This window comes from Coregonus lavaretus, assembly GCF_964263955.1.
Source record: "Coregonus lavaretus genome assembly, contig: HAP1_SCAFFOLD_822, whole genome shotgun sequence".
In the NCBI taxonomy this organism is placed as follows: Eukaryota; Metazoa; Chordata; class Actinopteri; order Salmoniformes; family Salmonidae; genus Coregonus; species Coregonus lavaretus.
This window is the reverse complement of record NW_028160217.1, coordinates 205958-223456: the sequence shown is the minus strand read 5'-3', so window position 1 is coordinate 223456 and position 17499 is coordinate 205958. Positions and strand designations below refer to the sequence as shown.

At 44.9% G+C, this 17499-nt stretch overlaps 1 protein-coding gene across 1 annotated transcript in view; it reads left to right on the top strand.

Annotated features, from left to right (window-relative positions):
- Positions 1-4826: 4826 nt before the first annotated feature.
- Positions 4827-17499, top strand: part of LOC311122018 (ERC protein 2-like) — a gene marked incomplete at its 5' end in the record, with an annotated part of 94433 nt that continues 81760 nt past the window's right edge. Inside the window, 2 exons of the mRNA XM_084196446.1 lie at positions 4827-4974; positions 12940-13128. Coding sequence (XP_084052572.1) covers positions 4827-4974; positions 12940-13128 — 337 coding nt within the window. The remainder of the gene's footprint in view (positions 4975-12939; positions 13129-17499) is intronic.

Genomic DNA, 17499 nt, shown 5'->3' with positions numbered 1-17499 from the left:
AACCCCAAGTCACTAGTCAACTCTATTTAGCCTACGATAAAGTAATGTACACAGTATTCCTGTGTTTAACTGCTGTTGGGCTAGCAACCTACATCTGTGGTAGAAACCTACGTCTGTGGTAACAACCTATGTCTGTGGTAACAACCTATGTCTGTGGTAACAACCTACGTCTGTGGTAACAACCTACGTCTGTGGTAGAAACCTACGTCTGTGGTAGCAACCTATGTCTGTGGTAACAACCTATGTCTGTGGTAACAACCTACGTCTGTGGTAACAACCTATGTCTGTGGTATCAACCTATGTCTGTGGTAACAACCTATGTCTGTGGTAACAACCTACGTCTGTGGTAGCAACCTATGTCTGTGGTAACAACCTATGTCTGTGGTAACAACCTACGTCTGTGGTATCAACCTATGTCTGTGGTAGCATGACAACAAAAGTCAAAGTTTAGCTAGGTCTGTTAGAGGTACTTATAATAGCTAGTTAGTTCTGGCGGCTGTTGCTCCTCCTGTTAAAATAGATGGTTAGTTTAGACTCTTATTCTGGAGGCAGTTGCTCCTCCTGTTAAAATAGATGGTTAGTTTAGACTCTTATTCTGGAGGCTGTTGCTCCTCCTGTTAAAATAGATGGTTAGTTTAGACTCTTATTCTGGCGGCTGTTGCTCCTCCTGTTAAAATAGATGGTTAGTTTAGACTCTTATTCTGGAGGCTGTTGCTCCTCCTGTTAAAATAGATGGTTAGTTTAGACTCTTATTCTGGAGGCTGTTGCTCCTCCTGTTAAAATAGATGGTTAGTTTAGACTCTTATTCTGGCGGCTGTTGCTCCTCCTGTTAAAATAGATGGTTAGTTTAGACTCTTATTCTGGAGGCTGTTGCTCCTCCTGTTAAAATAGATGGTTAGTTTAGACTCTTATTCTGGTGGCTGTTGCTCCTCCTGTTAAAATAGAGGGTTAGTTTAGACTCTTATTCTGGCGGCTGTTGCTCCTCCTGTTACTTTACATCTATAATATTTACATTGTTTCCAGTTCTTTTACAGCTTTTACATCGTTGTCCTTTTACAACTCTGCTTATTATGCCAGGACATCATCAAATTATTGTGGGAATAAATTGAATGTAATGAATTGACCAAACAAACTATTCTATCATGTGGGGTCTGGACTAGTGTCTGTTCTATGCAGTGTATTTCTAGCTGCATAATTCTGAGTGTTCCTCCCTGTAATGAATGTGCTGAAGTTTAAAGGTCACAGAGTGCTCTCTCCCCAACAGGTACCTCTACACTTGCTCTAATACAGTCACCCTGTGTGTGTGTGTGTGTGTGTGTGTGTGTGTGTGTATGTGTGTGTGTGTGTGTGTGTGTGTGTGTGTGTGTGTGTATGTGTGTGTGTGTGTGTGTGTGTGTGTGTGTGTGTGTGTGTTCCCGCTGTAGCGAGCGTTAAAAGGAATAACAGGAGAGGTGTGTGGAGACGAGGGGTGTCACCCTGGACCAGCACAGTGATTAATGGTGTGATTAGGGGCTCGGATCCACATCAACACGCACACGCACACACAGACCCTATTAATCGCCCTGAATAAGGGGAATCCAGAGCCAGCGTTCAGATAATTGGACTGAAAACACAGAATGTGGATTTCCAGGGCTAGACGACTTTATTCTTAGTTAGAGTGTTTATTTTCAGAATGGAGATATTTCTACAGGGACTTAAATCATGGAATAAAAACACAGGCTTCCACTCCAATGTAGGAAGTTTTTTAAATGAGCAATGAGTCTATGTTGAATACCACCCATCCCCCACCCCTGCCTCCTCCATAGCTCACCCCACAACCTTTACGTTACTGCAAACATCTAATGCGCTCTTAATTTCATCCCCTATTTAACAGTCTGGAGTTAGGGTGCGTTATGTTTACTCAACTAAAAATACCATCCCAGTCTACACGCTAACAGTCTGCCGCTACACTGGACCATGGAAAGCATGAGCACTGCAATGTCTGTTTGTCACCATGGAGAAGAGATGAACTGTTAATTTACTACCTAGGAGAAGAGAGGACAGGACAGGACAGGAGAGGAGAGCTACTAGTATTGAGTGAAAGAATACATGGATAAATGTCAATGTGAATATTATGTGCACAACTCAACACAACGATGATTCAGCCCACTCTCTCTGGTCAGAATATATTTATATGGATGGCTGCCATTGTAAACCCTCTCTGGTTCTCCCTCTCTTTATCTGGTGGTTTTACTGTAGGCCTTGGGGCTATCTCTCGCTCTGTCCTCTCTCGATCTCTATCCTCTCTCTCTTTCTGTCCTCTCCCTCTCTCTCTCTCTCTCTCTCTCTCTCTCTCTCTCTGTCATCTCCCTCTCTCTCTCTCTCTCTCTCTCGCTCGCTCTCTCTGTCCTCCTAACCCTACAGTTTGGCCCTTCTAACCCTGCAGTTTGGTCCTCCTAACCGTACAGCTTGGTCCTCCTAACCCTATAGATTGGTCCTCCTAACCGTACAGCTTGGTCCTCCTAACCCTATAGATTGGTCCTCCTAACCGTACAGCTTGGTCCTCCTAACCCTATAGTTTGGTCCTCCTTAATTGTGTGAACACAGAGGGGTTAGGACACTGTAATGACAGTCTCCCTCACCTCTAAAATGACCCACTCTCCATTACCCCCTCACCTCTACAATTACCCAGTTTCCATTACCCCCTCACCTCTACAATGACTCAGTCTCCATTACCCCCTCACCTCTACAATGACTCAGTCTCCATTACCCCCTCACCTCTACAATGACTCAGTCTCCATTACCCCCTCACCTCTACAATGACTCAGTCTCCATTACCCCCTCACCTCTACAATGACTCAGTCTCCATTACCCCCTCACCTCATTTACATTTCCGTCATTTAGCAGACGCTCTTATCCAGAGCGACTTACAAATTGGTGCATTCACCTTATGATAGCCAGTGGGACAACCACTTTACAATAGTTTTTTTTTTTTTGGGGTGGGGTAAGGGGGGGTAGAAGGATTACTTTATCCTATCCCAGGTATTCCTTAAAGAGGTGGGGTTTCAAGTGTCTCCGGAAGGTGGTGAGTGACTCCGCTGTCCTGGCGTCGTGAGGGAGCTTGTTCCACCATTGGGGTGCCAGAGCAGCGAACAGTTTTGACTGGGCTGAGCGGGAACTGTGCTTCTGCAGAGGTAGGGGAGCCAGCAGGCTAGAGGTGAATGAACGTAGTGCCCCCGTTTGGGTGTAGGGACTGATCAGAGCCTGAAGGTACGGAGGTGCCGTTCCCCTCACAGCTCCGTAGGCAAGCACCATGGTCTTGTAGCAGATGCGAGCTTCAACTGGAAGCCAGTGGAGTGTGCGGAGAAGAGGGGTGACGTGAGAGAACTTGGGAAGGTCGAACACCAGACGGGCTGCGGCGTTCTGGATGAGTTGTAGGGGTTTAATGGCACATGCAGGGAGCCCAGCCAACAGCGAGTTGCAGTAATCCAGACGGGAGATGACAAGTGCCTGGATTAGGACCTGTGCCGCTTCCTGTGTAAGGCAGGGTCGTACTCTGCGAATGTTGTAGAGCATGAACCTACAGGATCGGGTCACCGCCTTGATGTTAGCGGAGAACGACAGGGTGTTGTCCAGGGTCACGCCAAGGCTCTTTGCACTCTGGGAGGAGGACACAACGGAGTTGTCAACCGTGATGACAAGATCATGGAACGGGCAGTCCTTCCCCGGGAGGAAGAGCGGCTCCGTCTTGCTGAGGTTCAGCTTGAGGTCGTGATCCGTCATCCACACTGATATGTCTGCCAGACATGCAGAGATGCGATTCGCCACCTGGTTATCAGAAGGGGGAAAGGAGAAGATTCATTGTGTGTCGTCTGCGTAGCAAGCTGCCTGCTACAGCTCATTGTCTGAGAGTGTGTGTGTGTGTACATGAGTGTCTTTCCCACATACTTATAACTGTATCTAGTCAATGGGTGTTTCTCAATATGCAACCTACTGTGTTCCACACTCATGCTCCGAGTGCAATCTCTGACGACGTTCTCTTGAGTACGTTCTGGTGAGGACGAGAGTGTGGAGAATGCATAAAACATTCCATGTGAGAAGCACTCCCACTACTGTATTGCTTCCTCTTCACCTCCCCATTCACTGAACCTTCTTCCAGCCAAGACAATGACAATAGAGACGAATCAAGATATACACAAAGCAATCATTTTACTTCATAACTATCAGCTAGCTACATATGAATCGTAATAATGTAGCTAACCAGATAGTTTAACAGGCAAAAATGACCTAAAACAAATATTATGCACAACAGATGTCAATTATTCGTGGGTAGCTATCTAACAATTATTTGTGGCTATCTGGCTAGCTAACAGTAGTATCTAGCCAGTTAGCCGTATTGACTTATTATGGGCTTGCGATATACGGTACGAAGGCAGGTAAACATGCCAAACTTAACACAGCATGTATTTATTAACATTTCAAGGTAAAATATTGTAGTCAGGCAACATATGAGAGTGTATTTTCTCTCGCTTCAGCTCAAATAATGTCCGCCATTGATTTCAAGAGTTTTTTACGTGGTTGCGTCATATTTCTTTGCATACTATCCGTTGAAGCTTGCATCGATGCATGGTTCAAAATATGTACAAACGGAGGACGCATTTGAGAGGTGCCCTCCGTGCTCTGTTTCGCATAATTTGATTTGGACTCATACTCCTACCCTCTCGTGCTCCAATTTGCGTGCCCAGAGCACGGTAGTATGCATTTTGACAAACACCCAATGTCTTCCTAACCATCTTGCACTCTCTTCCTCTCTCTCTCCCTGTCATCCCCCTCTCCCTCCTCTCCAGGCAGCAGGCTCTTCTAGCTGCGATCAGTGAGAAGGATGCTAACATAGCCCTGCTGGAACTGTCCTCCTCTAAACGGAAGAAATCACAGGATGAGGTGATGTCACTGAAGAGAGAGAAGGACAGGCTCATGCACCAGCTCAAACAACAGGTACACATGATGACTTAGCAATCCCTTTACCCTTCACCACACAACACACACACACAGACACACACACACACACACACACACACACACACACACACACACACACACACACACACACACACACACACACACACACACACACAGACACACACACACACACACACACACACACACACACTCTGGGCCTGAGAGGTGAGCCTGACACTCCTGTCCTCTGGGTGATTAATGGGGGTTATTAGAACCAACTCAGACCACCTTACTGCATCCTAAAATGTACCCCTCTGCCAATAAATGCCAGTGAACACACACACACACACACACACACAAACACACAGCAACATCCCATCCCCCTGTGCTTTACTGTAATGTACGACCTATGGGAGATAAATTAAGATATGTGGGTCATTACGACCATGTCGGACCATGTCAGTACCTCTGCTACCCTGGATGCTAACGCTAACGAGCTAACAACAGGACACACACACACTACCCACTGAGTCAAAGAGGCTTCTGGGAAATGTTCAGGTTTAAAAAGTCAACAGATGCGTCTGGTGTGTGTGCTCGTAAACAGTAAACAGTTCCTGGGGGGTGCGATCCGTCAGAGGAATTTCAGGGAAGGCCCATTATCTGTTTATCGCCTAGGATGCGTCATGTTTTCCCGTTCGGTAACTCATGGTTACGAGTCCACCTGGCGACGTGACACACACACTGTCAATTTGACATACACACACAAGGCTGCAAATACATTGGATAATTGGGAGAGAAAACAACACACTGGTTGGCTGTCATGGTGGCATATGGAACTGGAATTGTGAACCAATTGGTCCAGAAAATGTGTTAAAATATAATGCTATTCCCCGTCTTCAAAAGTATTACAAGAACACATTTAAAGGCAATTGTCTCCCAGCATTAAAATGAGGCACTTTATATCTTCTATGTGAGATCAGTTGTTAAGCATTTTTCAAGAACATTGACTCACACATACATAAACCATTCTCCCTCTTTTGACCCATTGACACACTTATCAGAGTCTCCTTCCTCAGCCCCTGAAGCTGACCAGGAAGCTGACCAGGAAATGCCAGGGAATTATGGGAGTCGGAGTCTCAAAGGGGAACATGATCCGGGGACAGCATATAGATTTACAGATAGTGGTGACTTGTCTGGCTTCCCCTGTGTGTGCTGAAGTTAGGCTTTGAAGGTTTGCGTCTCTGCCACACACACACACACACACACACACACACACACACACAAACACACGCGCACACACGCTCACACACACCTCCACAGGCTGGTTTCTCCAACTGCCTGAGGAGAGGAGAGGAGAGGGATAAATGTGTCTGGGAATGGGAATTCTCTCCCAATGATGGATAGCCATTGGTCAGACGGTCTTTGAAGCCTTAGAAAGATGGATTTTGAATTCTTAAAGATGTGCCAATTGCTCACACACACACACACACACATTACCCTGCTGGGAAGATGGATTAGAATTCTCCAAGATGTGCCAATGCTATGACAACCTGGCTGCATAGTCACTGGAGTGATTTCATAATGATGCCTTGGTTACACATACAAATGTGCACAGCCACACATGCATGCTGGGATAAACATTGTGGCTGGCCTAACTTACAGCTCCGTACACTACCTAATATGGCTATCATCAGATCAGCAGGAAATCCCTATACGGCTATAATTAGATCAGGTGACTTCACAGGAAGCTGACATGTCTTTATTTCACAATACCATATCCCACTTATTATCCCTAGCTACACTTAGGCTCTTCTTCTACATCTGAAATGATTATAGTCAGTGTTCCACTTTGTCCTCTGATAGACTGGGTTGAGTTTGCGGGGAAGAGGCTAGGGGACAATTAGGAATAAGGCATATCACCTGTTTCCTCTCCATAACGATAGTATCAGCTCACCTCCGTTCTGCCCCGTCTCACCTGAGGAACATAAACTGCTCCATAAAGGACAGGCTACTCTTCCCCATCAGATGTCACTCCACTGACTTCCTGTAGTCCGATCTATAATAATAATAATAATAATAATAATATGCCATTTAGCAGACGCTTTTATCCAAAGCGACTTACAGTCATGTGCGCATACATTTTTACGTATGGGTGGTCCCGGGGATCGAACCCAATCACGCATCATGATAATGATCAACCAAAAGTCAGGAGACTTTTGTTTGTTTTAATTTGCTTTAAATGCAGGTCCCACTCCCTCACTTAATCCTTGTGTTGTTAAACCTTCTTCACAATAACTGATCCATATTGCACTCATAATAGTCAGGTATGTACAGCACTGGGCTATAACAGACAGTCTTTTCTTTGCAGATGCTTCAGAGTTTTACACTCAGTAAGGGGAAGGAAGGACAGATCTCAAGTTAATTGTTTGCAGCAAATAGTTCAATATAACAGGCAGGATACATAATCGTTTAATTTTATTTTTGTATTGGGTGTATCTACCGACGGCCAATATAGGTCCGGAAATATACAGTGCCTTTGGAAAGTATTCAGACCCCTTGACTTTTTCCACATTTTGTTACATTACAGCCTTATTCTAAAATGGATTAAATAAATACAAACTCCTCAGCAATCTACACATAATACCCCATAATGACAAAGCGAAAACAGGTTTTTAGAAATGTTTGCAAATGTATATATATAAAATAAAAAAAAGATACCTTATTTACATAAGTATTCAGACCCTTTGCAATGAGACTCGAAATTGAACTCAGGTGCTTCCTGTATCCATTGATCATCCTTGAGATGTTTCTACAACTTGATTGAAGTCCACCTGTGGTAAATTCAATTGATTGGACATGATTTGGAAAGGCACACACCGGTCTCACAGTTGACTGCATGTCAGAGCAAAAACCAAGCCATGAGGTCGAAGGAATTGTCTGTAGAGCTCCAAGACAGGATTGTGTTGAGGCACAGATCTGGGGAAGGGTACCAAAAAATGTCAGCTGCATTGAAGGTCCCCAAGAACAGAGTGGCCTCCATCATTCTTAAATGGAAGAAGTTTGGAACCACCAAGACTCTTCCTAGAGCTGGCCGCCCGGCCAAACTGAGCAATCGGGGGAGAAGGGCATTGGTCAGGGAGGTGACCAAGAACCCGATGGTCAGTCTGACAGCTCTAGAGTTCCTCTGTGGAGATGGGAGAACTTTCCAGAAGGACAACCATCTCTGCATCACTCCACCAATCAGGCCTTTATGGTAGAGTGGCCAGACGGAAGCCACTCCTCAGTAAAAGGCACATGACAGCCCGCTTGGAGTTTGCCAAAAGGCACCTAAAGACTCTCAGACCATGAGAAACAAGATTCTCTGGTCTGATTAAACCAAGATTGAACTCTTTGACCTGAATGCCAAGCGTCACTTCTAGAGGAAACTTGGCACCATCCCTGCGGTGAAGCATGGTGGTGGCAGCATCATGTTGTGGGGATGTTTGTCAGCGGAAGGGACTGAGAGACTAGTCAGGATCGAGGGAAAGATGAACGGAGCAAAGTACAGAGAGATCCTTGATGAAAACCTGCTCCAGAGCGCTCAGGACCTCAGACTGGGGCGAAGGTTCACCTTCCAACGGGACAATGACTGTAAGCACACAGCCAAGACACCGCAGGAGTGGCTTCGGGACAAGTCTCTGAATTTCCTTGAGTGGCCCAGCCAGAGCTCGGACTTGAACCCGACCGAACATCTCTGGAAAGACCTGAAAATAGCTGTGCAGCAACGCTCCCCATCCAACCTGACAGAGCTTGAGACGATCTGCAGAGAAGAATGGGAGAAACTCCCCAAATACAGGTGTGCCAAGCTTGTAGCGTCATACCCAAGAAGACTCAATGCTGTAATCGCTGCCAAAGGTGCTTCAACAAAGTACTGAGTAAAGGGTCTGAATACTTATGTAAATGTGATATTTCCATTTTTTATTTTTAATAAATTAGCAAACGTTTCAAAAATCCTGTTTTTGCTTTGTCATTATGGGGTATTGTGTGTAGATTGATGAGGGGAAAAAAACTATTTAATCAATTTTAGAATAAGGCTGTAACCTAACAAAATGTGGAAAAAGTCAAGGGGTCTGAATACTTTCTGAAGTACAGTGTCATTGTTTTTTAACTTTTTTTTTACATGCTGGATGCTTCAGAATCCATTGAATGGCTTGAACTATTCATTAATGAGAGATACTTACGAGCTCAAATAAACATGTTGCAGCTTTCGGAGGATTCAAGCACTGTTTCGTACAACAAACACAATCAACAAAACAAACCAAAGCCAAGTTGGCCAAGCGGTATCAACGATGGCACCAAACCATCCCCAAACAAGAGGGCACGCCTTGGGAGAGGTTCACGGAGATGGATGTTGACTTGCTGAAATCCATCAATGAAAGGCTTGCCAAACTTAATGTCTTGGAAATACTAAGAGAGGACATCATTGCATTATGTGCCAGTCTAGAATTCAGTCAGTGTCACGGCTCTTTTCTGGATTTTGATCATTAGCGGGTATATGCCTTATTCTGGTCTCCATGCATTATTTGGTGTTTTACTTTGTACACCGAGGATATTTTTGCAGAATTCTGCATGCAGAGTCTCAATTTGGTGTTTGTCCCATATTTCTCTCTCTCTCTCTCTCTCTCTCTCTCTCGGCATATTTCAGTGTAATTTTAATCATTGGTGGAGTAAAGGAGTGTGATTCATCAGCCATAAGCCTCCCAGCCTGCAGCTATGCTGAGCAACAACACATCACTAACCACTCTGTCACGGCACTGAGATAATCCAATGAAGTCTTCATCTGAATTCTGAAATACGGATGACGTCTGACAGAATTACGATAGTTTCACTAGGCACTACGCCTCGCTCAATTTATGACCTGTCAAAAGTTGTTCGTTAGCGCCATGCTTTTTCAGTCTTCGGCTGCTTTCAACACATACATTCCCCCTATCCCACACAAACAGCCAATCATTTCTAACTCTGTGAACTCAACGTTTTTTTTTCCCCGGGGAGACAGTAAACAATTTTGGAGTAATTTCAGTCAACGTGAATCAATCTTTATCATTTCAGGGGGAAATTGGTTTCTGAGCAAGGGTCACACCAAAACCAAATAAATGACATTCACAAAGTGAATTTAACCCTTTACACTCGCGGGAATTGGCCTATATGGATAAGACTAAATTGCAATGTTTTTTTGCGTTTGCTTCACCATGGTAGCAATTGAAAGCAAACAGTTTGGAGATAATGCGAAAGTTATTAGACTAAAGTTGAGGACACAACCGTTCACCTGACACAAGACTGAATCCAGACATGACGCTGTTGGTTGGATTTTATATTTACTGTACTTTCTGCTGCATTTGTTGATAATGAAATCTGAAAATACTCTGGATACATTCAGTAACATAAGACTATTCCTGGCAAATGTGATGTGGGTACAACATAAGACAAATACATGACAAGGGTTTGAGTGAGAGGACTAACTGGTGTCTCCAAGTGGCCACACACCTCTCCAAAGTGTTCTCAGTTCCTAAGCAATGTCATTGCACTTTTATGACTCAAAGAAGAGTCTTCAACTATAAGGTGCTTTGAGCTCTCCTAGCTGTGCTGGTGAGGAACTACAACAAGCACACTTGTAGTCGTTTCGTTTGGAACACAACCCTGCATCCCCGCCATCACACAATTACTGTTGTTGTTTACGCAATCCAAAAATGATCCATTATAAATCGCAATCTGGGTCATGTGGGCATAATTTGAAAGATAGTTCTATTGCCAACATGACTAGCTAAGTTATAAAATATGATCTTACAGTGTTAGCCTTTCACAAGGCAATTCAGAGAAACAGATCGTAATTTTGGTGGGCATAAATAGGAGTCATGAGTGCATTCAGGTACGTGTTCTGCGGCAAATTTTCTTCACAATAGACAAACATAGGCTCATTCTGTTCAGAACAACCCAGGGTATGACGCCATGTAATCTTGTAACTGTACATCAAAAATAGTGATCAGAAACGTTAACACTGTACATGATATGAGTTTTATGATTTGGAAATGTGAAGTGCACATTTGAATTCACAGGTTTTTGGCTTGCTTTCAAACATCAAAGCCTGGTCCTCTGTAGCTCAGCTGGTAGAGCACGGCGCTTGTAACGCCAGGGTAGTGGGTTCGATCCCCGGGACCACCCATACACAAAAATGTGTGCACGCATGACTGTAAGTTGCTTTGGATAAAAGCGTCTGCTAAATGGCATATTATTATTATATTATTATAAAGCAGTAGGGGTGTAACGATTCGTTTTAACAACGTTTCGATTTGTATCACGATTCGTGGTTGTCGATACGATTCAAGGACGATATTGGTTCATTTAGAACGATACGATCCGAAACGATTCAGTGACTTGAAATCGATTCAGTAACCTTTTAGCCAAAAATTCAACCAGTGTGACTGAAATAAATACCTGGATACTGGACAGTGCAGGTGAAGTTTCCTAGATTCCTGTTTCTTGTAAGGACCGCAATGGTGGCTTGATAATTTCTCGCTCGTCGGCGTCTCCTCTGTCGTCCGCCATGCTATGTTTTGTTGTCTTTGCGCCTTTGCGCTGCTGCTGGCGCGGGGCGATGACGTCACGGATAGGCAGACTGAATCGAGTAATGTTTAAAGCCTTTATCATTAAAAGTGCTAAGAAAAAACATTGATATAAAGTCTGACGTGCTTAAATCCAATGGGTTATTTCCTAGTATCGATACAATCGATTTATTACATTTTAAAACGATGTTAGATTGATATATGTTGTCCAAAAGGCCAACTCGCCGAGCACAGATCGATGTAGTTGGATCATAGGAATATAAATCGATACATCGATGTAGTAGATGGATCGTTACACCCCTATAAAGCAGTATTTATTGTAATCCTCAACGTCTCATCTTTCGAAAATACATCAAGGCATTTAATTTACAGCATTTCCCTCACTCTGATATTTTTTTTGTGTGCAAAAGTTGCCCAATTAGCAGGAGGGATGGGGGCAACTTCTTGTCACGCGCAATGTTCAAGTTCAGAATGTCTGTCAGTCAAAACCCGTACAGCACTGTGAAGCCCAGAGCCTGAGCTCTGATGTCATGTATAGCATTACTGTACAGCCACTACGTTCCAATTTAGACGTTTATCAGTGCCCACATCTGCCATTTTCAACACGTATATGGGTACGAGTGTAAAGGGCTACTAACATTGCTTACAAGTTAGTTATTACTTTTGCAGTGTTATAACCAACGTGAGGTGAGAATTATAGTTATTGGTGGTGGAACTGGTAGCTTCATATTGGTAGAGGAACGGGTAGCTGCATATTGGTGGAGGAACGGGTAGCTTCATATTGGTGGTGGAACTGGTAGCTTCATATTGGTAGAGGAACGGGTAGCTGCATATTGGTAGAGGAACGGGTAGCTGCATATTGGTAGAGGAACGGGTAGCTGCATATTGGTAGAGGAACGGGTAGCTGCATATTGGTAGAGGAACGGGTAGCTGCATATTGGTAGAGGAACGGGTAGCTGCATATTGGTAGAGGAACGGGTAGCTGCATATTGGTAGAGGAACGGGTAGCTGCATATTGGTAGAGGAACGGGTAGCTGCATATTGGTAGAGGAACGGGTAGCTGCATATTGGTAGAGGAACGGGTAGCTGCATATTGGTGGTGGAACTGGTAGCTTCATATTGGTAGAGAAACGGGTAGCTGCATATTGGTAGAGGAACGGGTAGCTGCATATTTGTAGAGGAACGGGTAGCTGCATGTTGGTAGAGGAACGGTAGCTGCATATTGGTAGAGGAACGGGTAGCTGCATATTGGTAGAGGAACGGGTAGCTGCATATTGGTAGAGGAACGGGTAGCTGCATATTGGTGGTGGAACTGGTAGAATGAGTTACTCCCATTCCATGTAAAGGGGTTTGAGATTGAGAAATGCAAAACACACTATACATTGTTAATGTTCTCCTCCAGACCCAGAGTAGGATGAAGCTCATAGCAGACAACTATGATGAAGAACATCTACACTCTCATCATCCTCACCATCCTCACCACCCCCACCCGGGGGTACACCCGGCTCACCCAGCACTCCCGGCACACACACACCACCGGAGCCCTACAAGAGGACCACCCCACGCCAACCACAGACCCCCAATGGACCAGGTTAGTTCTCTCTCACTCACTCACTCACACACACACACAGAAACACACACACAGACACACACACATCTGAAAGGTGTGTTTAGACAGTGATTTGGTGTGTGCTAGGTTCTGCCCCTCTCTCTTTGTCAGAGCTGACAGTTTTACACATATCATCTTCGGAGGCAGCTACTTGTGGTCTGATCATCATCAAAACAAATCCCCATCTCTTTCACTCCTCTTTTCTTTCTTCCCTTCTCCATCCTTGCCAACTTACAGTCATTGATATCATTTAGAGATGAGGCTTGAGGCTGAAAGCTGCCAGATAAGTATTTTTGATTTGTGTGAGAGGTTAGTTTATACTCCCCCCTCATACACAAACATACAAAATTCTCTCTTTGAGTTTAGTGTAAATATCATCATCATCTCAGTATCATCTCCAACTTCCCTCAGGACACTCAAATTAGTCAGTGTTAGAAGACATCTCAATGGATACAGTGCCTTCAGAAAGTATGCATACCCCTTGACTTATTCCACATTTTGATATGTTACAGTCTCAATTCAAAATTGATTAAATATTTTACTCAGACATCTAAACATAATACCCAAAATGACAAAGTGAAAACAGGTTTTTAGAAATGTTTGCAAATGTATTGAAAATGTACATAAGTAAATTAGTCAATACATTTTAGAATCACCTTTGATTACAGCTGAGAGTCTTTCAGGGTAAGTCTCTAAGAGCTTTGCACAATTGGATTGTGCAATATTTGCACATTATTCTTATTCTGTCAAGTTGGTTGTTGATCATTGCTAGACATCCATTTTCAAGTCTTGCCATAGATTTTCAAGCAGATTTAAGTCAAAACCTTAACTAGGCCACTCAGGAACATTCAATGCCATCTTGGTAAGCAACTCTAGTGTATATTTGGCCTTGGTGTTTTAGGTTAAGGTGAATTTGTCTACCAGTGTCTGTTGGAAAGTAGACTGAACAAGGTGTCCTCTAGGATTTTGCCTGTGCTTAGCTCTATTCCGTGTCTTTTTATCCTAGAAAACTCCCTAGTCCATGATGATGGCAAGCATACCCATAACATGATGCAGCCACCACCATTCCTTCAAATATGAAGTGATGTGTTGTGTTGTTTTCGACCCAAATATAACACTTAAAGTTAATTTCTTTACCACATTTTTTGCAGTTTTACTTTAGTGCCTTATTGCAAACAGGATGCATGTTTTGGAATATTTGTATTCTGTTACAGGCATCCTTCCTTTCACTCTGTCTTTTAGGTTAGTATTGTGGAGTAACTACAATGTTGTTGATCCATCCTCAGTGTTCTCCTATCACAGACATTGAACTCTAACTGTTTTAAAGTCACCATTGGCCTCTTGGTGAAATCCCTGAGTGGGGACTTTCCTCTCTGGCAACTGAGTTAGGAAGGACGCCTCTATCTTTGTAGTGACTGGGTGTATTGATACACCATCCAAATGTAGGGTTAGGAGGTAGGGTTAGTTTTAGGAGCTAGGGATAGGTGTAGGGTTAGGGAATATAGGATTTTGAATGGGACTGAATTGTGTGGCCCCACAAGGTTAGTTATACAGGACTGTGTGTGTGTGTGTGTGTGTGTGTGTGTGTGTGTGTGTGTGTGTGTGTGTGTGTGTGTGTGTGTGTGTGTGTGTGTGTGTGTGTGTGTGTGTGTGTGTGTGTGTGTGTGTAATTAATATATGTATGTATGTGTGTGTGTGTGTGTGTCTGACAGGAGCAGCTTAGGGGCTATCAGGTGTGCTGTCTGGATAGTCTCCTGTTGATAAGAGTGTCTCTGGCATTATATGTACTAAGAAATCATTTAAGGTGTACATTTTACATGGGAAGGTTGAACACCAGGCGGACTGCAGTGTTCTGGATAACTTGCAGGGGTTTGATGGCACAAGCGGGGAGCCCAGCCAACAGAGAGTTGCAGTAGTCCAGACGGGAGATGACCTGCGCCGCTTCCTGTGTGAGGTAGGGTCGTACTCTACGAATGTTGTAGAGCATGAACCTGCAGGAGCGAGTCACTGCTTTGATGTTTTCAGAGAACGACAGGGTGTTCAGGGTCACACCAAGGTTCACCATGGAGTTGTCAACCGTGATGGAGAGGTCTTTGAGCGGGCAGGCCTTCCCCGGGAGGAAGAGCAGCTCCTTCTTGTCGAGGTTAAGCTTGGGGTGGTGGGCCGACATCCAAGCTGAGATATCTGCCACGCACGCAGAGATGCGTGTCGCCACCTGGGTGTCAGAAGGGGGAAGGAGAAAAGTAGTTGAGTGTCATCCTCATAGCAATGATAGGAGAGAGCATGTAAGGATATAACATAGCCGAGTGACTTGGTGTATAGAGAGAAGAGGGCCTAGAACCGAGCCCTGGGGGACACCAGTAGTGAGTGTACGTGGTGCAGAAACAGATCCTTTCCACGTCACCTGGAAGGAACGGCCTGCCAGGTAAGATGCAATCCAATAGTGTGGAGAGACTGAGACGCCCAGCCCTGAGAGGGTGGAGAGGAGGATCTGAAGGTTCATGGTGTCAAAGGCAGCGGATAGATCTAGGAGGATGAGAACAGAGGTGAGTGAGTCAGCTTTGGCAGTGTGGAGAGCCTCCATGACACAGAGAAGAGCAGTCTCGATTGAGTGACCCGTCTTGAAACCTGGCTGGTTAGGGTCAAGAAGAATGTTCTGAGAGAGAAGGGATGCAGCCGGTGGTCAGGGATGAGTTGATGAGGGAAGTGAGGAATGGGAGAAGGTCTCCAGAGATGGTCTGGAGGAGGGGATGAGTGGGCAGGTTGTCAGGCGGCCGGACCTCACTAGTCACAAGATTTCATCTGTATAGAGGGGAGAAAGAGGTTAAGGCTTAAGGTAGTTCTGTGTGAGTGGGACCATTGGACTCAATAGGCTGACTGAAGGAGGAGAGGATGTCGGCAACCTTCTTTTCAAAGTGGTTGACAAAGTCGTCTGCAGAGAGGGAGGAAGGAGGTGGAAGGGGTAGAGGATTAAGGAGGGAAATCGTTTCCTAGGGTTAGAGGCAGAAGCTTGAAATTTAGAGTGATAGAAAGTGGCTTTAGCAGCAGATACAGAGGAAGAGAAGGTAGAGTGAGTAAAAGGATGAAAGGTCCTCCGGAAGTTTAGTTTTCCTCCATTTTTGGTCAGCTGCCCGCAGCCCTGTTCTGTATGCTCACTCACGGAGCGGGAGGGCCGAGCCGGCCGGGAGGAAAGGGGACAGTGCGAGTCATAGGATGCGGAAAGGGAGGAGATTAAGGTCGAAGAGGCAGAATCAGGAGACAGGAGGGAGAAGGATTTAACAGAGATGATAGGATAGAAGAGGAGAGAGAAGGCGAAGATTGTGACTGCACATGACTATCTGGGTAGGGGCTGAGTGGTTAAGGTTGGAGGAAAGGGAGACAGAAAAGTAAACAAAGCAATGATCAGAGACCTGGAGGGGGTTGCAGTGAGATTAGTAGGCAAACAGCCTCTAGTAAAGATGAAGTCAAGCGTATTGCCTGCCTTGTGAGTGGGAGGGGACTGGGAAAGGGTGAGGTCAAAAGAGGCAAGGAGGGGAAAGAGAGAGTTGGAAAGAAATGAATCGAAGACAGACGTCGGGAGGTTGACGTTGCCAAGTACGAAGAGCGGTGAGCCATCGTCAGGAAGTGGGCTTATCAAGGTGTCAAGCTCATTGAGGAACTCTCTAAGGGCACCTGGTGGGCGATAGATGACAACAATGTTAAGCTTGAGTGGACAAGTGACAGCATGGAACTCAAATTAGGAGATGGACAGGTGAGAGAGGGAGAAAATAGAAAATCTCCACTTAGGAGAAATGAGTAGCCCTGTGCCACCACCGCGACGACCAGATGCTCTCGGACTATGAAAGAAAAACATAGTCAGATGAAGAGAGAGCAGCTGGAGTAGCAGTGTTCTCTGTGGTGATCCATGTCTCGGTCAGGGCCAAAAAGTCAAGGGACTGAAGGGCAGCATAGGCTGAGATGAACTCTGAGTTCTTGACCGCAGATCGGCAGTTCCAAATGCTGCCAGGGACCAGGAATTCAACATGGGTTGTGCGCGCAGGGTACACTAAATTAGAAGGTTTGCATCCAAGGGGTGGGGAGCGTCTGCAAAGCCTACAGGGAGAGGAGCGAACAGGTATAGAAAACACACATCTAGTTACAAAAGAGCAAAATGAGATAATCTGAAAATAACTAGGTAAAATACTCAAGTGAGAGAGTGGAGTCTTCCTCTCTTTCCTTCCTGGATTAACTCTGAAAAACTCGGTAGAACCGTTTTAGCTTTGCCACGAGACCGCCTCTGACACGACTGCCGCTGAGAAAACAGGGGAGACTGAAGTACTAATACTAATTGCTAATGTACATGCAAAGATGAAG